The 20279-nt window shown below is 42.8% G+C and overlaps 1 protein-coding gene across 1 annotated transcript in view; it reads left to right on the forward strand.

Moving 5' to 3' along the window:
* Window positions 1–20279, forward strand: part of TNFRSF13B (TNF receptor superfamily member 13B) — a 35527-nt gene that overhangs the window by 8692 nt on the left and 6556 nt on the right. The window contains exons 2-3 of the mRNA XM_045984325.1: window positions 13691–13828; window positions 16318–16563. Of these exons, the coding sequence (XP_045840281.1) occupies window positions 13714–13828; window positions 16318–16563 (361 nt within the window). The 5' untranslated portion in view covers window positions 13691–13713. The remainder of the gene's footprint in view (window positions 1–13690; window positions 13829–16317; window positions 16564–20279) is intronic.

The raw sequence follows: 20279 nt of genomic DNA on the forward strand, positions 1-20279 counted from the left end.
GGAGTGCTGGGTCCGGGATATATAGTCCAGTGATTCCCAGCCATTGCTACCTGATAGCTTCACTGGGCTCACTCTCAAAGAGTCTCAGAATATAATAGGCATACAGTGCTAGTTCTTGACTTTTCAATTTTATATACTATGTGTTAACTTCCCACTTTTTAAGACAAGAACTCAATTCTTACATCACCCTCTGTGTACGCACAACCTCTCCTCCACCCAGTCTCCCAGAGCTCTGCCTTTAGTTAGACCCGTGGAGACTGTGAGCAAGTCTGGTACAGACAATGAGACTGACCTGATGGTGGATGGGGCAGCAACAGCAGTGTACTCAGCCAGCCTGGCACATGTGTTGTTGAATCCATCAACAACACAAATTCCTTTGAATCCCTTTAGCCAACCCAAGAGTCCAAGGATAGACTGCTCTCTTTGCTGTTGGCTAATCAGTTGCCCCCAAATGTAAAATGCTCTAGAGTTTTGTCCTTCCTTTTATTCATCCTCTCTTGTAAGTCCCAGTATTGCCTTTGTTCATTGACAGTGGTCTAACGGCTATCTCCACTCACACAAATGAGTACCATTTGTTACTCATAATTCAAAGTCTCTGAGTTACTCATTGACTGTTGCTCACATATTTATGATGTTGTGGATTTTGTTCCCAGCTGAACCATACTGGTTCTATGATTTCCCTGGGCTTGATAGTGCTTCAGTTTTCTCTGTGTGTATCAATAATTTATCCTCAGCTCTCTGAAAAGCTCAGCCTGTCAGTTGGCCAAACATACTCACTTGTCTATTATTTCAGTGTTTTCATCGGAGACCTTTCTTCCCTCTTTTCTTTTTTAGCTGAGATAGGATTCCCTCTAGGCCTATAAGTGCTGTCCCCAGAGACTTCTTCCATCATCATTCTGAGAATTCTAACTTCATCCCTTTGCTGAGATGGATCCACTGTTTCTCCCCCACTCCCCACTTTTTGTTTACTCCCTACATTTGATGGAGCATATCCTCCAGTAGCTCAGCAGAAATGGTGCATGGATGGAAGATAAAAGTTTTTGAGACTTTGTATGTCTCATAACATCTTTATTTGACCCCACACTTGATCAATAACATGTGGTGTTCTAGACTGAAAACATTTCTATCATAAATTTGGAGCATTGTGCCCTATCTTTTCCTTCTGGTTTGCTTTTTTGTGTGGTGAAATATACAGAATAAAATTTACCATTTTAGTCATTTTTAAATGTACAATTCAGTGCTGTTAAGTACATGCACAATGTTTTGGAACCATCATCACTATCTACCCAAAATTTTTCATCCTCCCAGTTCTCTCCCCTGCCCCCAATGCCTGGTAATCTCTAGTCTGTGTTCTGCCTCTATGAACTTGCCTTTTCTGGGTCCCTCACTCAAATGGAATCATACACTGTTTGTCCTTTTGTGGCTGGCTTATTTCACTGAGCATAAGATCTAGAAAGTTCTTGGGGCACCTGGGTGGCTCAGTGGTTTAAAACCTCTGCCTTCGGCTCAGGTCATGATCCCAAGGTCCTGGGATCCAGCCCCGCATCGGGCTCTCTGCTCGGCGGGGAGCCTGCTTCCTCCTCTCTCTCTCTCTGCCTGCCTCTCTGCCTACTTGTGATCTCTGTCTGTCAAATAAATAAATAAATATGTCTCTAAAAAAAAAGATCTAGAAAGTTCTTCATGTTCCTCCATGTATCAGTACTTCACTCATTGTAATAACTGGATAATATTCCGGTGTAGATAGATCTTTTTACTTATCCTTTCATCTACTGATGAACACTTGGGTTCTCCACCTTTTGGCTCTTGTGAATAATGCTGCTGTGAATGCTGGTGTACAAGTATCTGTTTGAATCGCTGTTTTGAGTTCCTTGGGGGTGTATTCCTAGGACTGGAATTGCTGGGCCAAATGTTAGCTCCATATTTAACTTTTTAAGGAACCGCCAAATTGTTTTCTATAGTGGTTGCAGCCTTTTGCATTCCCATAATCAATCCATGAGGGCTCCAATTCCTCCATGTTCTTGTCAACACTTGTTATTTTTCCCTTTTTTGAAAATAACCATTCTAATGAACATGAATGAACATAACTCATTGTAGTTTTGATTTGAATTTCTCTAATGACTGATGATGTTGACTATTTTTATATGCTTATACGCCATTTGGATGTCTTCTTTGGGAGAAAGGTCAATTCAAGTATTTTGTCCGTTTTGACTTGACTGGTTTCATTTTTGGTTCTTGAGTCTCTGTAGTTCTTTATACCTTCTGCATATTAATCCCTTATCAGAGATATTTGCTCCCCTTCTGCGAGCTCCCATTTTTCACTCTCTTGATATGCACAGTTTTAAATTTTTATGAAATCCAATATATCTAGGTGTTGTATCAAAAGTGTCACTGCCAGATTCAATCCGTGAAGACCTCCCCCTGTTTTCTTCTAAAAGTTTTATAGTTTCAGCCCTAAGTTTAGGTCTTTGATGCATTTTAAGTTAATTTTTGTATATATTGTAAGGTAAGGGTTCAACTTGGTTCTTTCACATGTGGATATACAGTTTTCTCAGCACCATTTACTGAAGATTGTCCTTACCCCACTGAAATATTTTGGACCCCTGTTGAAAGTCAATGGATTGTTTATGTGAGAGTTTATTTCTGGTCCATTTCTTTTTTTTTTTTTTAAGATTTTATTTATTTATTTGACAGACAAAGATCACAAGTAGGCAGAGAGGCAGGCAGAGAGAGAGGAGGAAGCAGGCTCCCTGCTGAGCAGAGAGGCCATGTGGGGCTCGATCCCAGTCTGGGATCATGTCTGGTCCATTTGTAACCATTCCACTGTTCCGGGTGGCTGTCTTTATTCCAGTATTATACTACTTAACTGTTTACTTTAGCTTTGCAGTAAGTTTTGAAATTAGGAAGTGCTGGCCCTCCAACTGTTCTTTTTAAAAACTTTTATTTATACATTTATTTATTTGACAGACAGAGAGAGAGAGAGAGAGATCACAAGAGGCAGACAGGCAAGCAGGGGAGGGGGAGCAGGCTCCCCGCCAAGCAGAGAGCCTGATGCGGGGCTTGATCCTAGGACTCTGAGATCGCGACCTGAGCTGAAGGCTGAGACTCAACCCACTGAGCCACCCAGGTGCGCCCCTCCAACTGTTCTTATTCTTCAAAGTTGTTTTGGTTTATTCAGTGTTCCTTGCAATTCCATATGAAGTCTTAGGATGAATTTTTGTATTTGTATAAAAAAGTTACCGGGATTTTGTTAAGGATTACATTGAATCTATAGATCACTTTGGGTAGTATTGCCATCTTAATATTAAGTCTTTCAGTCCATGAACATAGGATGTCCTTCATTTAAGTCTTCTTTAATTTCAGTAATGTTTTGTAGTTTTTCAGTGTATACGTTTTTGCCACCTTGGTTAAGATTATTTCTAAGCATTTTATTCTTTTTTTATGCCTTTGTAATGGAATTGTTTTAATTTCCTTTTGAATTGTTTGCTGCAAAACAAATAAGGTAGTGTTTTGATTTTATCCTACAACTTAACATTAGCTCCAATAAGGGTGTGTGTGTGTGTGTGTGTGTGTGTGTGTGTGTGTGTAACTTTTAGGGACTTTATATATAAGATCATGTCATCTGTGAACAGTGATAATTTTACTTTCTTTTTTCCAACTTAGATGTCTCATTTCTTTTTCTTGTCTAATTGCTCTAGCTAGAACTTTCAGTACTATGTTCAATCGATGCAGTAAAAGTGGTCATTCTTGTCTTGTTGCTGATCTTAGTACAGAAGCTTTCAGTATTCCACAATTGAGTAGGATGTCAGCTGTGAGTTTTTCATATATGGATATAATCATATTAAGGAAATTTTCTCCTATTTTTGATTTACTGTTTCATTTTCTTGATCATGGAAAGGTTTTGGATTTTGTCAAATGCTTTTTCTGCTCCAACTGAGATGAGCATACAGTTTTCCTTTTCATTCTTTTAATTTGGTATATTACACTGATTAGTTTTTGTGTAATGAACATTGCATTCCAAGAAAAGAAAATCCCACTTTTTTGTGGTGTAGAATCCTTTTAATAAAACTGTTGGAATTTATTTGCTAATATCTTGTTGAGAACTTTTACATCTATGTTCATAAGACACAATGTTCTGTGATTTTCTTTTCTTATGTTGTCTTTCTGAGGCCTTGGTAGCAGTGTAATGCTGACCTCATAGAATGAGTTAAGAGGTATTTCCTCCTTTTCAATTTTTTAGAAGAGTCTGAGAAGTATTAGTGTCAATTCTTCTTTAAGTGTTTCGTCGAACTCACCAGTGATACCATCTGGTCATGGGCTTTTCACTGAGAGGTTTCTGATTACTGATTCGATCTCCTTACTTGTTATATAGGGGTCTGTTCAGATATTCCTTTTTCATGTATCAGTTTTTGTAGATTATATGTTTCTAGGAATTTGTCTGTTTATCTAGGTTACTCAATTAGTTCGATGTATAATTGCTCATAGTATTCTCATAATCTGTAAAATCTGTAGTAATATCCCCACTTTCATTTTTTAATTGCTTTTTTTCCATTTTATTTTATTTTCATCATGATAAGTACTGTATAATCCCCTTCACCTATTTCACCCATCCCCCCACCCACTTCACCTCTGGTAACCAACAGTTTGTTCTCCATAGTTAAGTCTGTTTCTTGGTTTGCCTCTCTCTCTTTTTTTCGCCTTTGCGCATTTGTTTTGTTTCTTAAATTCCATATATGAGTGAAATCATATGGTATTTGTCTTTCTTTGACTGACTTATTTTACTTAGCATAATACTCCCAGCTCCATCCATGTCTTCAAAAATGGCAAGATTTCATTTTTTTTTTTAGGGCTGAGTTGTACTACATAGTCGATATATACCACATATTCATTTTTCTATCCATGGACACTTGGTCTGCTTCCATGGTTTGGCTATTGTAAATAATGCTGCAATAAACACAGGGGTGCATGTATCCTTTTGCATTAGTGTTTATATATATCTATATATATATATAATATCTATTTTTATATCTCTATATATATTTATAAATACCTAGTAGTGCAATTCCTAGATCATAAGGTAGTTCTATTTTTAATTTTTAAGGAACCTCCATATTGTTTTCCACAGTGGCTGCACCAGTTTTCATTCCCACCAACACTGCAAGAGGGTTCCTTTTTCTCCACATCCTCACCAACAGTTCCTATTTCTTGTATTTTTTATTTTAACCATTCTGACAAGTGTAAGGTGATATTTCGTTGTAGTTTCGATTTGCATTTCCCTGATGACGGGTGATGCTGAGCATCTTTTCATGTCCCACTTTCATTTCTGACTTTAGTAATTTGAGTCTTCTGTTTTTCTTAGTCAGTCTAGTTAAGGTCTGTCAATTTTGTTAATCTATTCAAAGAACAAACTTTCGGTTTTGTGGATTATCTCTAGTACAGTTTTTCCGGTTCTCTATTTTATTTATCTCCACTCCAATCTTTATTAGTTCTTTCCATCCACCATCTCTGGGTTTAGTTCACTCTTCTTTTCTAAGTTCCTCATGGTGTACAGTCAGGTTATGATTTGAGAATTTCTATTTTTTTAGTGTATATATGCATTTGCAGCTACAAATATCTCCTTTAGCATTACTTTTGCTGTATCCCATAACTTTTGGTAAGTTGCGTTTTCATTTTCATTTATGTCCATATTTTTCTAATTCTCCTTGTGATTTCTGCTTTGATACAGCAGCTGTTTAAGAGTAAGCTGTTCGGTTTCCACATATCTGTGAATTTCCCAGTTTTCCTTCTGTTATTGATTTTTAGTCGCACTCCATTTTGATCAGAAAAGATATTTTGAATGGTTTCAATTTTTTAGAACCCATTAAAATTTGTTCTGTGACGTAATATATGGTCTTTTTTTGTTTTTTATTTAAAAGAGAGTGAAGGGGGAAGAGGCAGAAGGGCAGAGGGAGAGAGAAAATCTTAAGCAGGCTCCACGCCCAGTGTGGAGCCCAACTTGGGGCTTGATCTCACCACCCTGAGATCATGAACTGAGTCAAAATCAAGAGTTGGACACTTAACTGACCGAGCCACCCAGGTGCCCCTATGATGTAATATATGGTCTATTATAGAGAATATTCCATGCACACTTGAGAAGAACATGTATTCTGCTATTGTTGTTGAGTGTAACACACTGTGTATGTTCATTATATACGTCATTGGTTTATAGTGTTTATTTGTAGCTGGTTTATAGTGTCGTTCAAGTCCTCCATTTCCTTATTAATCTTTTGCCTGGTTCTGCTATCCATTACTGAAAGTGGATATTGACATATCCAAATATTATTGCAGAATTATCTTTTTCTCTCTTCAATTCTGTTAATTGAACTGTTAATAATTTCTGTTTCATATATTCATATATTCATATGTTCATATATTTTCATATATTTTGGGGCTCTGTTATTAGGTGCATGTATGTTTATAACCTTCTTGGTTTATCAAACTTTTGTTGATATATTTTGTACTTATTTATTTCTTATAACCTTATAATCTTTGTTTCTTATAACTTTTGCTTAAAGGCCTATTTTGTCTGACAATAATATAACTACTTCAGCTCTCTTTTGGCTATTATTTGCGTAGAATATATTAATTCATTGTTTTTACTTACAATCTCTTCATGTCCTTTTTATCTAAAGTCTCTTGTAGACAGCATATAAATGGATACTCTTTTCTTTTTTAATACAATCTGCCAATTTCTGCCTTTTAAAGTTTATTTGTTTTTAAGATTTTATTTATGTATTTGACAGAGAGAGATCACAAGTAGGCAGAGAGGCAGGCAGAGAGAGAGAGGAGAAAGCAGGCTCCCTGCAGAGCAGAAAGCCCGATGCAGGGCTTGATTCCAGGACCCCGGGATCATGACCTGAGCCAAAAGCAGAGGCTTTAACCCACTGAGCCACCCAGGTGCCCCGAATTTCTGCCTTTTAATAGAGAAATTTAGTCCATTTATTTTGAGTGGTTACTAATAAAAAAGGATTTTCTTCTCTCATTTATCTGTTTTCTGTATGTTTTATATTTTTTTGTCCCTCAATCCCTCCATTACTACCCTTTTATGTATCTAGTTACTAATGTGTAATATTTGATTTGCCTTTTCTTTCTTTCTTTGTATATTTTAAAGTTATTTTCTTAGTGGTTTTCTTGAGGATTACAATTAACATCTTAAACTTATAACAACTTGATTTGAAGGCTAACTTAGTTTCAATAATACACACACATTCTCTTCTTATATCTCTGTTCCTTCCTATTTATATCGTTATTGTCACAGATTACCTCTTTATACATTTTTAAAAAGATTTTATTTATTTATTTGACAGAGAGAGATGGAACATAAGCAGGGGAAGTGGGAGAGGGAGAAGCAGGCTTCCTGCCGAGGAGGGAGCCTGATGTGGGCCTTGAACCCAGGACCCTGGGATTAAGACCTGAGCGGAAGGCAGCTGCTTAATGACTGAGCCACCCAGGCACCCCACCTCTTTATACATTTTATGCCCATTAACATAGATTTATAGTCATTGTTTCATGCACTGGTTCATTAAATCATATAGGGAAAAAAAGAGGAGTTACAAATCACACAAAAAGTACATAATACTGGCTTTTATATTTACCTATGTAGTTATCTTTACCAATGTCCCTTATCTGTTTTTATGACTGTGTCTATGTCTAGGGTACTTTCATTTCAGCAAAAAGGACTCCCTTTAGTATTCCTTGTTGGGCAGGTATAATGAATGAGGGTAATAGACTCCCTTGGCTTCTGTTTATCTGGAAATGTCTTAATTTCCTCTTCATTCTTGAAGGATAGTTTTGCTCGCTATATAATTCTTGGTTGGCAAATTTTTCCTTTCAGGACTTTACACACATCATCCCTCTGACTCCTGGCCTCCATGGTTTCTGAGGAGAAATTAGCTGTTAATTTTTTTTGAAGATCACCTATATGTGACAAGTTGTTTCTGTTTCAGGTTTTATAATTTTCTCTTTGTCTTTGTGTTTCCTCATTTTGGTTACAATATGTCTCAGTATGGGCTCCTTGAATTTATCTTATTGAGAGTGCTTTGAGATTTTTGAACATGTATATTTATGTCTCTTAAGATTTGAGAAATTTTCAGCCATTATTTCTTCAAATACTGTTTATGTACCTTTCTCTCTCTCCTTCTGAAACTCCTATAAACTTATGGTGGCATGTTTGATGAGACTCCACAAGTCCCCCAGAGTCTGTTCACTTGTCCTCATTTAAAAAAAAAAAAAAGTTTGGCTTCTTAGACTAAACAATTTAATTGTTTGATCTTCAGGTTCACTGATCTTTTCTTTTCCTTCTCAAATCTGTTGTTGAACACCTTTAGTGAGTTTTTAAAAATTTCAGTTATTGGACTTTTCAACTCCAGAATTTCCATTTGTTTCTATTGTTCAATAGATTATTTTTAGAGCAGTTTTGGGTTCACAGAAAAATTGAGTAGGAAGTGCAGAGAATTCCCCTACACCTCATACTCCCAAACATGCCCAACCTCCTATACTATCAGCAACCTGCAATAAAGTGATACATTTGTTACAAGCGATGAATCTACATTAATACATCATTATCACTAAAGTCCATAACTTTACATTAACATTTACTTTTGGTGTTGTACCATCTATGGGATTTCACAAATATGTATAAGGACATGTATCTACCATGATAGTATCATACAGATTAGTTTTCATGCCCTATAAAATCTCCTGCACCTCACCTTTATTTCTCCCTCCTCAAGCCCCTGACAACCACTCATCTTTCTACAGTTTCTATAGTTCTGCCTTTCCTAGAATGTCATATAGCTAGAATCACACAGTAGCCTTTTCAACTTAGCTTCTTTCAATTACTAATATGCATTTAAGATTCCTCCATGTGTTTTCACGGCTGATAACTCATTTCTTTTTAGTGTTGAATAAATTCCATTGTTTGGATGTACTGTAGTTTATTCATCCATGTACCTACTGAGGGAAACCTTGCTTGCTTCCAAGTTTTGGTTCCTTCTTTTACAACTTCTATCTCCTTATTCATATTCTCATCCATTATTATTTTTCTGATTTCCTTTAGTTCTTTGTCCATGGTTTTCTTTAGCTCATATATTTAAGACAATTGATTTGACATCTTTGACTAATATTTCTAATGTCTAGACTTCTTCATTGATAATTTGTGTCAAATTCTTTTTTTTTTTTGCGAATGTGTCATATTTTCCTCTTTCTATGTTTTGTAAGTTTTCTGAGAACTAGACATATTGAGTATTATGTTGCAGTAATTCTAATTCTCTCATTCCTCGGGGATTGTTGTATCTTGCTTGTTGATGGCTGGAGTCCATTTGTGGCTTTTCCAAACTACATTTGAAAATGTGTGCTTATTGCATGTGGTCACTGAAGTTTCTGTTCCTTCATCTCTGCAGTCAGCCAGTAACCTGACAAAGATTTCCTTAAAAGTCTGGCTCCCAAAGGGGAGGGAGGAAAGTACTGTCTCTTTGAATCTCCATGGAACACTTGGGGTGCCTGGGTGGTCATGATCTCAGAGTCCTGGACAGAGTCCTCCATCAGACTCCCTGCTTGGTGCAGAGTCTGCTTCTCTTCCTCTGCTCCCCTGCCACCCCCCAGCTCTTGTTCTCCCTCTCTCCCTCTCTCTCAAGTAAATAAATAAATAATCTTTTAAAATATAAATAAATCCCCATGGAAGCCACTTCAGCTGATGGGGGTTGAAACAATGGCCACCAACCCGTGTGCTAGCCTCTCACAGATCAAAAACAGCAAGCAGCAGTCAGAACCTACAGTCCCAATATTTGGAGGACAAGTCCCTATTGCCCATCTAGATTCCAGCAAGTTGGACCAGCAATATGACCAGTTGCTCCCACTGCTGCTTACATGGGGCTGGAGACTGAGGAATGGTAGCCACCATCACAAAATAGGCTGAAATGCACCAAAATTCCAAAAATTTACCAGTATCTTCATCCAGCTTTCCCCTGGATAAGTCCAGAGTTTCACAACAGTTACTCAAGAAGGTTGTTGTCTGCTCAACAGCTGTTAGGTGGAAAGGCAGCTTGCTGGAGCTTCTACTCTGCCTTCTTCCCAGACATTGTTCTTACATCCCAGTTTTGATTTGAGGTGTCCACGGACTTCCCCACAAAACTCCAAAACTCTGTGAGTAACCTGCTTGTTCTCAAGATGGTTTTAGAATCTGCTCTTAATCTTTGGTCCTCCTAAATTTTATGATGATGGGTCATGGCTTGTGAGAATTTATTACGTCAGACACCTGACTGGTTCTTTGTATCTGGAAGCTATATCCTAGAAATCTGTTTTCTCTGGAACTCCCATTAGTCATCCTTTGGACTTCCCGAAATAATTCCATAATTTTCATATTTTTTCTCTCCTTATTTTCTGGGAAATTTCTTCAATTACATCTTGCAACCCTCTTACTGATGTTTTTATTCTGGCTATTATAATTTCTAATAATTCCTATTTGTCTTATGCATATTCTTTAAAAAAAAGATTTTATTTATTTATTTGACAGAGAGAGAGAGAGCACAGCAGGGGGAGCAGCAGGCAGGGGGAGAGGGAGAAGCAAGCTCACTGAGCAGGGATCCCGTTGTGGGGCTCAATCCCAGGACCCCGGGATTATGACCTGAGCTGAAGGCAGATCTTAACAACTGAGCCACCCAGGTGGCCCAATTCTATGCATATTCTCTTTAAAGACAGTACACCATTCCTTTTCATGAATGTAAAAATTCTCCTATCTTTCTGAGGATATCAGTTGTTGCTGTTGTCACCTTTTAATTTTCTTCTATTCTCTGCATTTTCTTTCTTGGCTCCCAGCAATGTTCTTCCTGCCCGCTTTGTTTGGCTTCGTTCGAATTCTCTTCCATGTAGAGGGAGTGCTCCAGTATCAGGTGACATGTGGTTGGTTCTTGGTTCACAACTTAGACTGAGGCAGAAACAGCTGATCAGAAGTTCTGGGTAAACAAATGAGGTTGTTAATGTAGAAGCTTTGCTCTCAGATGGTCAAGCAGCAAACTTGGTCATTTTCTAGAGAGAATCTCCTAGTCAGTGCCTTTAGGTATTTTCCTTTGGATCAGTTTTTCCAGAGTCTGCTGCTTTCCTGTCAGTTGCAGGATGGGGAAGGAGATATTTTTAAAAATCTGGTCACAGCACTCCTTAGGTTGTGTTTTGGAGAGAGTAGACCTTATGGCTACCCTCAACTATGTCGGAGAAGACCACTCATCTTTTGCTTGGGTTGTCAAGAGGCCGTTACCTGTCTGGGGATGGGATCTGGCTACGGTCAAGCCTTCTTTTTTTTCTTTTTAAAGATTTTATTTATTTATTTGACAGAGATCACAAGTAGGCAGAGAGGCAGGCAGAGAGATACAGGGAAGCAGGCTCCCTGCTGAGCAGAGAGCCCGATGCGGGGCTCCATCCCAGGACCCTGAGATCATGACCTGAGCCAAAGGCAGAGGCTTTAACCCACTGAGCAACCCAGGCGCCCCTCAAGCATTCTTTATATAAATTTCCAACCAGTCTTTCTTTCATTGTTTTGCCTTCCCACCCCCAACTGTCAGAGTTATTTGGTGCATCCAATTCCAGAGACTTCCTAGGGTTCTGTGACTCAAATCATCTTCTTTTTCCCTGTGGGCATCAGAGGAGAAAGATCTTTATCTGAAATCAGTCCCAGTTCACATGCTTTCTGTAGCCCAAAGATGTTGCTCACATCTGTCCCCTGCTGCAGTAACTTTTTTCCATTCTCTTTCTCTCTCTCTCTCTCTTTATTTAAAGATTTTATTTATTTATTTAACGCAGAGAGAGATCACAAGTAGGCAGAGAGGCAGGCAGAGAGAGAGAGGAGGAAGCAGTCTTCTGGCTGAACAGAAAGCCCGATGTGGGGCTCGATCCTAGGATCCGAGATCATGACCTGAACCGGAAGCAGAGGCTTAACCCACTGAGCCACCCAGACACCCCATCCATTGTCTTTCTCTTTAAGAACGAATATCTTTTTCTTGTCCTTTTAGTAGGGTTTCAAGAGGGAAGGAAGATAAGCCCCTGTGTTTAAGCTGCCACATTAAACCAGAAACCACCAGTCTCTTCTCGGCTTTCTTTCATTAAAGAGTAAACAAACAGACCTGCAAAATGTTTAAAAGGAGACACTGTTGGTGAAGCTAATATCATGAAATCAGGCAGAAAATTGTAGAAAAGTTGTCTTTTCTACATTCATTCATATAATGGAAGACTCAGCAATACAAAATAAATGACAGAGCCTCGACAGAGATGTGTCTCGGATACCTTGTAGAGCCACAAAACCAGACACAGAAGTTCAAGAATGGGCAATATTAACAACCTACAGTGACAAAAATCAGAGTAGAGGGGCACCTGGATGGCTCAGTGGGTTAAAGCCTCTGCCTTCCGCTCAGGTCATGATCTCAGGGTCCTGGGATCGAGCCCCGCATTGTGCTCTCTGCTCAGCAGGGAGCCTGCTTCCCCCTCTCTTTCTCTGCCTGCTTCTCTGTCTACTTGATCTCTGTCTGTCAAATAAATAAATAAAATCTTTTAAAAAAATTAATGGCTGAGGGGCACCTGGGTGGCTCAGTGTGTTAAAGCCTCTGCCTTCGGCTCAGGTCTTGATCCCAGCGTCCTGGGATCGAGCCCCGCATCAGGCTCCCTCCTTGGTGGAGAGCCTGCTTCCCTTCCTCTCTCTCTCTGCCTACTTGTGATCTCTGTCTGTCAAATAAATAAATAAAATCTTAAAAAAAAAATTAATGGCTGAAATTCTTTAAAAAAAAAAATCAGAGTAGAAGTAACCTCTGAAAGTATTAGATGGAAGGCAATCCAAGGGAGTCTTTAGGGTGCAAGAAATGTCTATACCTTGTACCTTGATGTGGGTTGTAGTGACCCAGTGTGTACGTATGGAAAAATTCATCACGCTGTACACTTCAGGTGTGTGCACTTTGCACACATCATTGTGTTGTTTCACACCTCAGTCAAAATGAAAAAGGGAAAGAAATAGATATTTATTGAATGCTTGCTGTTTGCTAGACACTGGCTAGATCTGCTTTTCTTTTTATTCAGTTAATGAGCACCAACTCTGTCCTGGTTCTGAGGACCCCGGATGAAAAAAAAGTTAAGGGTTCTTGCCTGCAGATGCTCACAGTTAATTGGGGGAGACAGTATCCAATAGTCACACTTATAAAAATGAAGTGAAAACAGTGACAAGTAAGGGGCACATCACTGTTCACAAAAGGGGGCATGTCGTAATCTGAGAAGAGAATTGAGATTTTCTGAGGAAACAAAATTTAAACAGTGGTCAAAAGGATCAGGAGAAAATAACCAGTGGAGGAGCATTTTGTGCAAAGAGAACAGCATTTTGTGCAAAGGTACTGTGGTAGAAATAGGAACATTTAAGAGGGCAAAGAACAGGGCTGAGAAAGGCACAGATGTTGTGAGAGAGGGAGCCTCAGAACAGGCATATCACAAATGGGGAAACTGAGGCTCAAGGAAGTGAGATGGCTGCCGCAGGTCACCCAGCAAGTGCAGTTGGGGTTGGAAGCTAGCTTTGTCTGGTTCCCTCTGCTTGCTGAGACAGAGAGTAGGAATGTGAGTGGGAGTGGCTGTCTGGGTTCTGACCTGCAGCAGGATGCCAGCTGCCCTCACGCTCCTTTCCTCTCAGCTCCACAGGGCTTGTGAAGGGGGATGGCCATGGAGCTCTGCCCTGAAGAACAGTACTGGGATTCTCTGCTGAACATCTGCCTCTCCTGCAAACCTATTTGCAGCCATCAGTTTCCACGCACGTGTGCAGCATTCTGCAGTGAGTTCTGGGGCTCAAGTGTCATGGGCTGGGTCACCCCTTCCCCCACCCAGAGGTCCCTCAGATCCCATTGCACTTGGGTGGCTGAGAAGGAGGTCATGAAAGGAGATGTACAATGTGGCATCCCTTTACCCCTCAGTCTTTCTGCTCTGGTCACACTGATCTCCTTGCAGCTTCTTGAACATGCTGTTTTTTCCTGCCTCAGGGTCTTTGCACATGTTGTACCTTATGCTTGGAATGCATTTCCCTGTTATAGTTCCTCAGCTCCCTCCTACTCAACCTTCAGGTCTGAAGACAAATGTCAGAGGTCTTATCTGACTGCCCAATAAAAATGAGGACCTCCTTTGTCATTCTCTGTTCTGATTGTCTTTTGAAACTTTTTATTATAGGAATTATCACAGAGAAGATAAAATAATAAGTTCCTATCTACCCATTATTAGTGTTAAAATTTTTGCCTTTTTATTCCCCAGCCATTGTCTTGCTTGTGTATTTTATTTTATTTTAAAGATTGTATTTCTTTGAGAGAGGGTGAGAGAGCACAGAGGTAGTAGGAGAGAGAGAAGCAGACTCCCTGCTGAGCAGAGAGCTGATGCAGGGCTCAATCCCAGGACCCCGGGATCATGGTCTGAGCCAAAGGCAGACACTTAACTGACTGAGAGTATCTCCACTATCCACTAATGAAGTAGAATATTCATTTTATAACTCCACAAATATTCATGGAACTCTCTAGCTTCTTGAAAATAGGAGGGGCGCCTGGGTGGCTCAGCGGGTTAAAGCCTCTGCCTTCAGCTCAGGTCATGATCCCAGGGTCCTGGGATCGAGCCCCGCATCGGGCTCTCTGCTTGGCTGGGAGCCTGCTTCCTCCTCTCTCTCTCTCTGCCTGCCTCTCTGCCTACTTGTGATCTCTATCTGTCAAATAAATAAATCTTTAAAGAAAAAAAAGAAAAAGAAAATAGGAAACTGACATGATTCTTCAAGGGAGTTATCATCTAATGGAAGAAATAACTACATTTCAAATGAGAAAGATAAAGTGTCATAAAATGCTACCGTTAGGAAAGATCACTTCTGGCTGATGGGAAGTATTCTTGGAGTAGATGCCACCTGAGATAAATTGTTTAGAGTTTGTAGATGGGGCAGGGCAGGGCACTCCCGGAAGAAGGACCAGTGTGGGCAAAGGCATGGAGCTGGAAAAACACAACAGGAAATATCAAAGCCCAGAAGGGAAGTTTATGAGGTTGGGCAATGAGGGTTGGTGGTCTGGGAAACTCAAACACCACCTGCAACAGCCACACTGGAGGCCTGAGGAGGGAAGGCGGTCACACATAAAACCCTGGAAACACCACTGTCATCCTGTCAACTCTGTCTCATGAGTGGCAATGGCAGTGGTCCTATATGGCTTAGTAGAACCCTGGGGCAGAGCCAGGGCAGGAAGAGATCACTGATCCCATCTGAGTTTTCCCTGAGGTCCCAGTTTTATCAGCTTCCTGGTCTTTTCCTCTACTCTTTTAAAGACATAAGAGTTTGTGTCTTTGTGTTTCAAAGAGGCACAAAGGAATATTCTACTCAAACCTTCCATTAACCCAGCATTTACTCATTATGTGTCAGATACTGGGCCAGGAACTTCAAATCCTCACGGTAACTTTAAGAAATCAACTTTTGTCTTGGACAACCTGTAGACTAGGGATGCTCTCAAATCTGTTTGGCCTTAAAGGCTATGTTCTTACCCTCTATCTTGCACTGCCTCTGAAATGTGCCCTTAAAATCCCCTATGTGAGTCGCATTTTCATATAAATAGAATCTTATTTTAAAGACAAGGGAAGCTTGCCCTGTGAAAGTATAGATTTCTGTTAGGCACTCAAAATTGCTCTCTTAACGAAGTATGATTGGGCTTTAGTGTGCCTGGCTTCTGCTCCTTGGCACTGATGTCTGTTTAAGTTCGTATAATTCTCATTCATTAAGACAGAAGAAACAGTATTAGTGCGAGCTTTCCCATCTTTCTTCCAACCTCCTCCCTCAAGCTGCCAAGGTGGTTGCTGGCTTCCTCCTCCAATCCTTATTTTAATATGAACAATGTTTTTCCTTTATGAAGTTTGAAAAATGCAAGTAAAGAACTTACGTGATAATGTAATAACCTAGATTTCAATTTTAAAAGATAACTGGAAAATTCTTATATGTTTAGAAAACAAGAAATGCACTTTCAAATGATCTATAGGTCAAAGAAGCAGTAATAATGAAAAGTAAAAATGTTGTAAATCGTATAGGAAAAATACTACATTTCAAAGTATATATTGCAGCTAAAACAGCACTTAGAGGACAATGAATAGCCTTCCATTTACATATTGGGAAAGGACTTGCATTACTCTGGAATTACCTTTGGAGAATTGAACTGTGATTTTTTTTTTTTTTAAACTGTGATGCCCTTGAAGGCCAGCTTCACAGGGCCTGCAGATCTCTCTCATCTGATAACATCACTCACTTCTGCCTCCCAGAGTCACTCAGTTGCCGCAAGGAGGAAGGCAGGTACTATGATCAGCTCCTGAAGGACTGCATCAGCTGTGCTTCCGTCTGTGGACGTCACCCCAAGCAGTGCACATACTTCTGTGAGAACAAGTTCAGGAGCCACGTGAACCTCTCACCAGAGCTCAAGAGACAGCGGTCTGGGGAAGCTGAAACCAGGTCAGATGACTTGGGAAGGTACCAGGGAACAGAGCACAGAGGCTCAGAGGCAGGCCCAGGTAAGCCCTCTGAGGTTGGCCTGATGGTGTCTGAGGGTCATAGTGGGTGGAAGGCCAGGTTCCAGGCCTAGACAACGACGGTCTGCAAAGCAGGACGTCCAAAGTCCAGACAAATGGCCAGAAGGCAGAGGAGGGTCATCACAGGATAGAAAAAAATTTAGGTCAAAATATTTAGAAGTCTGTGGGCCAGAAGAATCCAGGAGGAAAAGAAGGTGGACTTGCTGAGAGGTGTAAGTGAGTGCATGAGCGATGCTAAGCTGGAATTCAGGCCAAGTCGATGGGTCCCAAAGTTTATCTGCTCTGCAGGAGCAAAAGACCCAGAGAGGCGTTCATGGGATGTCACTTCTTGAGGGTAACCTGCGACCCGTGGGACATGATTAGCTATTGCTGTTTGCAACTCCCAGTCAGGCTCATCCCTGGAGGGCAGCGGGTGGAATCCGGGAGCCTCATGTTGGCTCCAAGCCTACACCCCCTGCATGGGGGTGTGTAAGGACATGGAGGGGGCCAGGGGGGTTAACAGGGCAGGTCATGCCTGAGCCCGCGGCATTCGCTGTCCCATTCCTACCACAGCATAGCCAGGGACACCGCACGCCTTCCCAGGGACTCCATGGCTTAGTGATGGCGTGGCTGTGGTCTGAGTCTCCCCAGAGGTCTGGGGCTTTGGTCCATTGTCCTCGACCCCTGGTGTGCTGGTGCGGCAGAGGCTGCGCTTGGTGTGGACCAGAAGCAGTCCCAGGGCCACACCCCTGGAAGGCCAGGTGGGGACCTGTTGGAGAGCATGGTCTGGGGGACGCCATGGGACCAGGCTGCCTCTGGCTGCTGCTGGGGGTGAAGCTGATGTGATCCCGGCCCCCTCGTGGGCTCCTAAATCCTGCAATCCCCCTGCTAAGTCCACATCCCTGCCAGAGCCCCCCCAACCCTACCCCAGCTCTTTCTGCAGTCCTTCCAGACTTCATTCCTTCATCGGACGCATAACTGTGAGGGTTTGCTGCACGTTGGCAAGGCGGCAAAACCAAACAAATCCTGTCCCTGACCCCACAGAAGCTGCGGTCTAATGGGAGAGACAGACAATGCCCGACTTGGGCAAATGAGACATTAATCTCAGTGTGTGGTGGCAACACAACCCAGCCAGGGGTGTGACGGGAGGCAAGGCAGACTAGGGTAATGGTGGAGGCCATGGAGCCAGTCCCTGATTCCAGCCCCCACTGTGTGACCTTGAGCAAGTTACTTAACCTCTCTGAGCCTTGATTCTGTGCGAATGAGATCATGTATCTTCATGGACTTGTGAAGATTATAAGAGAATGCTCGTCAGGGTCTATGAGTGCCCACCAAGCCTACGTAACTGCTCATGACAAAGGAAACTGTGTGTAAGAGACAAGGTGGGGAAAGGGCTTTCCAGGCAGAGGGAACAGCATATACAGATGCTCTGAGGAGTCAGGTTGCTGTGCCATGAAGGGGGGACAAGAGGTTTGTGCTACAAGGCAAATCCGAGGAGACTGACACTAAGTCCCTGCGTCAGGGGTTCCTAGCCTCGGGTGGGACGTGGTGGTCACTCTGCCGAAGCAGGAGGGACCCCCCGCCGAAAGTATGAACCCTTTGGCTATTGAAATTGATGATACTACACACGGACCAAGAGTGTACCCGGTGAGGCTGCAGTGACAATGGCCTGAGAGCAAGGGGAGGGAGCCTGCCTGGGGCTTCGTGGCCGGGGCAAGAGGTCCCCAGTGCAGGGGAACATGCGTGGTTAGAATCTTCCAGAGGCTCGAGCCCCTGGTCTTTCCAGTCAGCTTGCCCCATTGTGGGCCAGAGTGGGGAGCTCCAGGTCAACATTCGGAGTCTGGCTGTTAGTGCCAGGGAGATGCACAGGGGTGAGCTAGGTGGAGAGAGTGTCTGCTTCTCCCTGAACAGACTTCTCGGGAAGGGAAAGTGGGCACCAGAGTCATGGGCAGGGGGAGCAGCGGAGCATCCCAGGGCCCTGAGAGGGGATCAGATGGCCCTATCAGCCAGGCTGGGGCCACTGATGCGCTCCTGGAGGCAGAGGCAGCCACCGACGAGAGGGTACGGACTGGGCTGCAGGGGGATCCCCAACCCCTGAAGGGTGAACACTGGCAAAGGCAGCAGGGGCCCCGAGAGCCTGTTTCTGGCAACAAAGGAGGCCACCGATGACAAGGACCCAGATGGTCCTCAAGGGGCGGTGTCCGTGCACAGGCTGGGTGGGCTGCAAAGGCCCTGGGTGTGGACAGCCACGGAGGAGATGAGCACAGCAGGGCCGCTCAGGTTCTAGGATGACCAGCACCAGGGGAGCCCTTCCGCGAATAATTCTAGAAGTGCATCCAGCAAAGCACATAGGGTTACAGAGAAACCAAGGATGCTGAGACATGATTCTCAGTAGCATCTCAAAACATGAGATCAAAGTAAATATTAAATCAAAGGATTACCAAAGTATTGTGCAAACTGGAAGGTCGGGATGAATCTCAGTGCTTCTCTGTGAAAGCTTCAGATGGCATGACGGAGTGGTGGGATGGGGGACAGCGGACCTCCAGCCCCCGAGGAGCGCAGGTGGACAGTGCAGGCTGCCGGGAGCGACCGCGTGGGCTGCGCAGATACCCCGCACTGTGCCATGGACAAAGCCACAGTCCTGCTCACGCCACTTGGGGCTGTGGTCTCCGCGTACAGGGGAAGGAAAGGCTGAACCTCAATGGGCTGTCAGTGAAGCTGAAAGCATGCCTTTCTTATCCAAGTCCACAGAGCACTCAGAGTCTATCCAGGGGCCCCCTGGGTCGCAGTTTAAGTGCTCCGGGTGTGTTGGGAGCAGGCCCCGCCCCCCAGCCTGCCGGTTCCTGGATGCCAGCCCATCTCCCTGGGTGATCGGGGGAAGCTTGTGGACCACTTGGGCCTACCCGTCCCCACCTGTAATGATCATGACAGCACCGACCTCACGGGCTCTCCTGAGGCCTCAATGGCTCTGAGATTTGGGGGCACGGGGCCTCGTAGGTCGGGAAGAGCGGAAGGTAGGTCCCATCCAGGGTTGGCCGTGTTAGCTTCCCGCAGCTGCTCTAATACCGTGCCATGAACTGGGAGCTTAAAACCACACGAATGTCCTCTCTCACCGTTCTGGAGGCCAGAAAGCTGATATCCAGGAGTAGGCAGGCCTGAGCTCCCCCCAAGGCTCTCGGGGAGGCTCTTTCCTTGTCCCATCCCGCTTCTGGTGGCCCCAGGACCGCCTTAGTCTGTGGTGGCCGCCCTCAAGTCTCTGCGTCCATCTTCACGCAGCCTGGCTGTGTGTCCGTCTTCTCTCCTTCTCCTGTAAGGGCGCTTGTCACTGAATTTAGTGCCCACCCTAATCCAGATGATCTCTTTTTGAGATCCTTAACTTAAATACACAAAGTTGGGTTTTTTTGTTTTTTGGGGTTTTTTTTTTTTTTTTTTTTTTTTTTTTTCGCAAATAAGGTCATAGTTGGTTATGAGAGGGCACTTCTTTGGGGGGAGGGAAGGAACCAGGGTCAAGGGAGGGAGAACCAGAAGGACCAAGAGCTCCAAGTTGGTTCTCGCATGGGAGTGTGATACCAGCCTCGGGGGAAGCCAGGACCCCAACATAGGTCCAGACGTCTGGGGAGCATTTCACTAGAGAACTTGGATTTGTGGGCTTATGGGGTAGCAGCTATATTTCCAAGAACGGAAAAGATGCCCCAGGGACCCAGGAGGTGTGCACAGAA

Source organism: Meles meles, chromosome 18 (genome assembly GCF_922984935.1).
Source record: "Meles meles chromosome 18, mMelMel3.1 paternal haplotype, whole genome shotgun sequence".
NCBI classification, from domain to species: Eukaryota; Metazoa; Chordata; class Mammalia; order Carnivora; family Mustelidae; genus Meles; species Meles meles.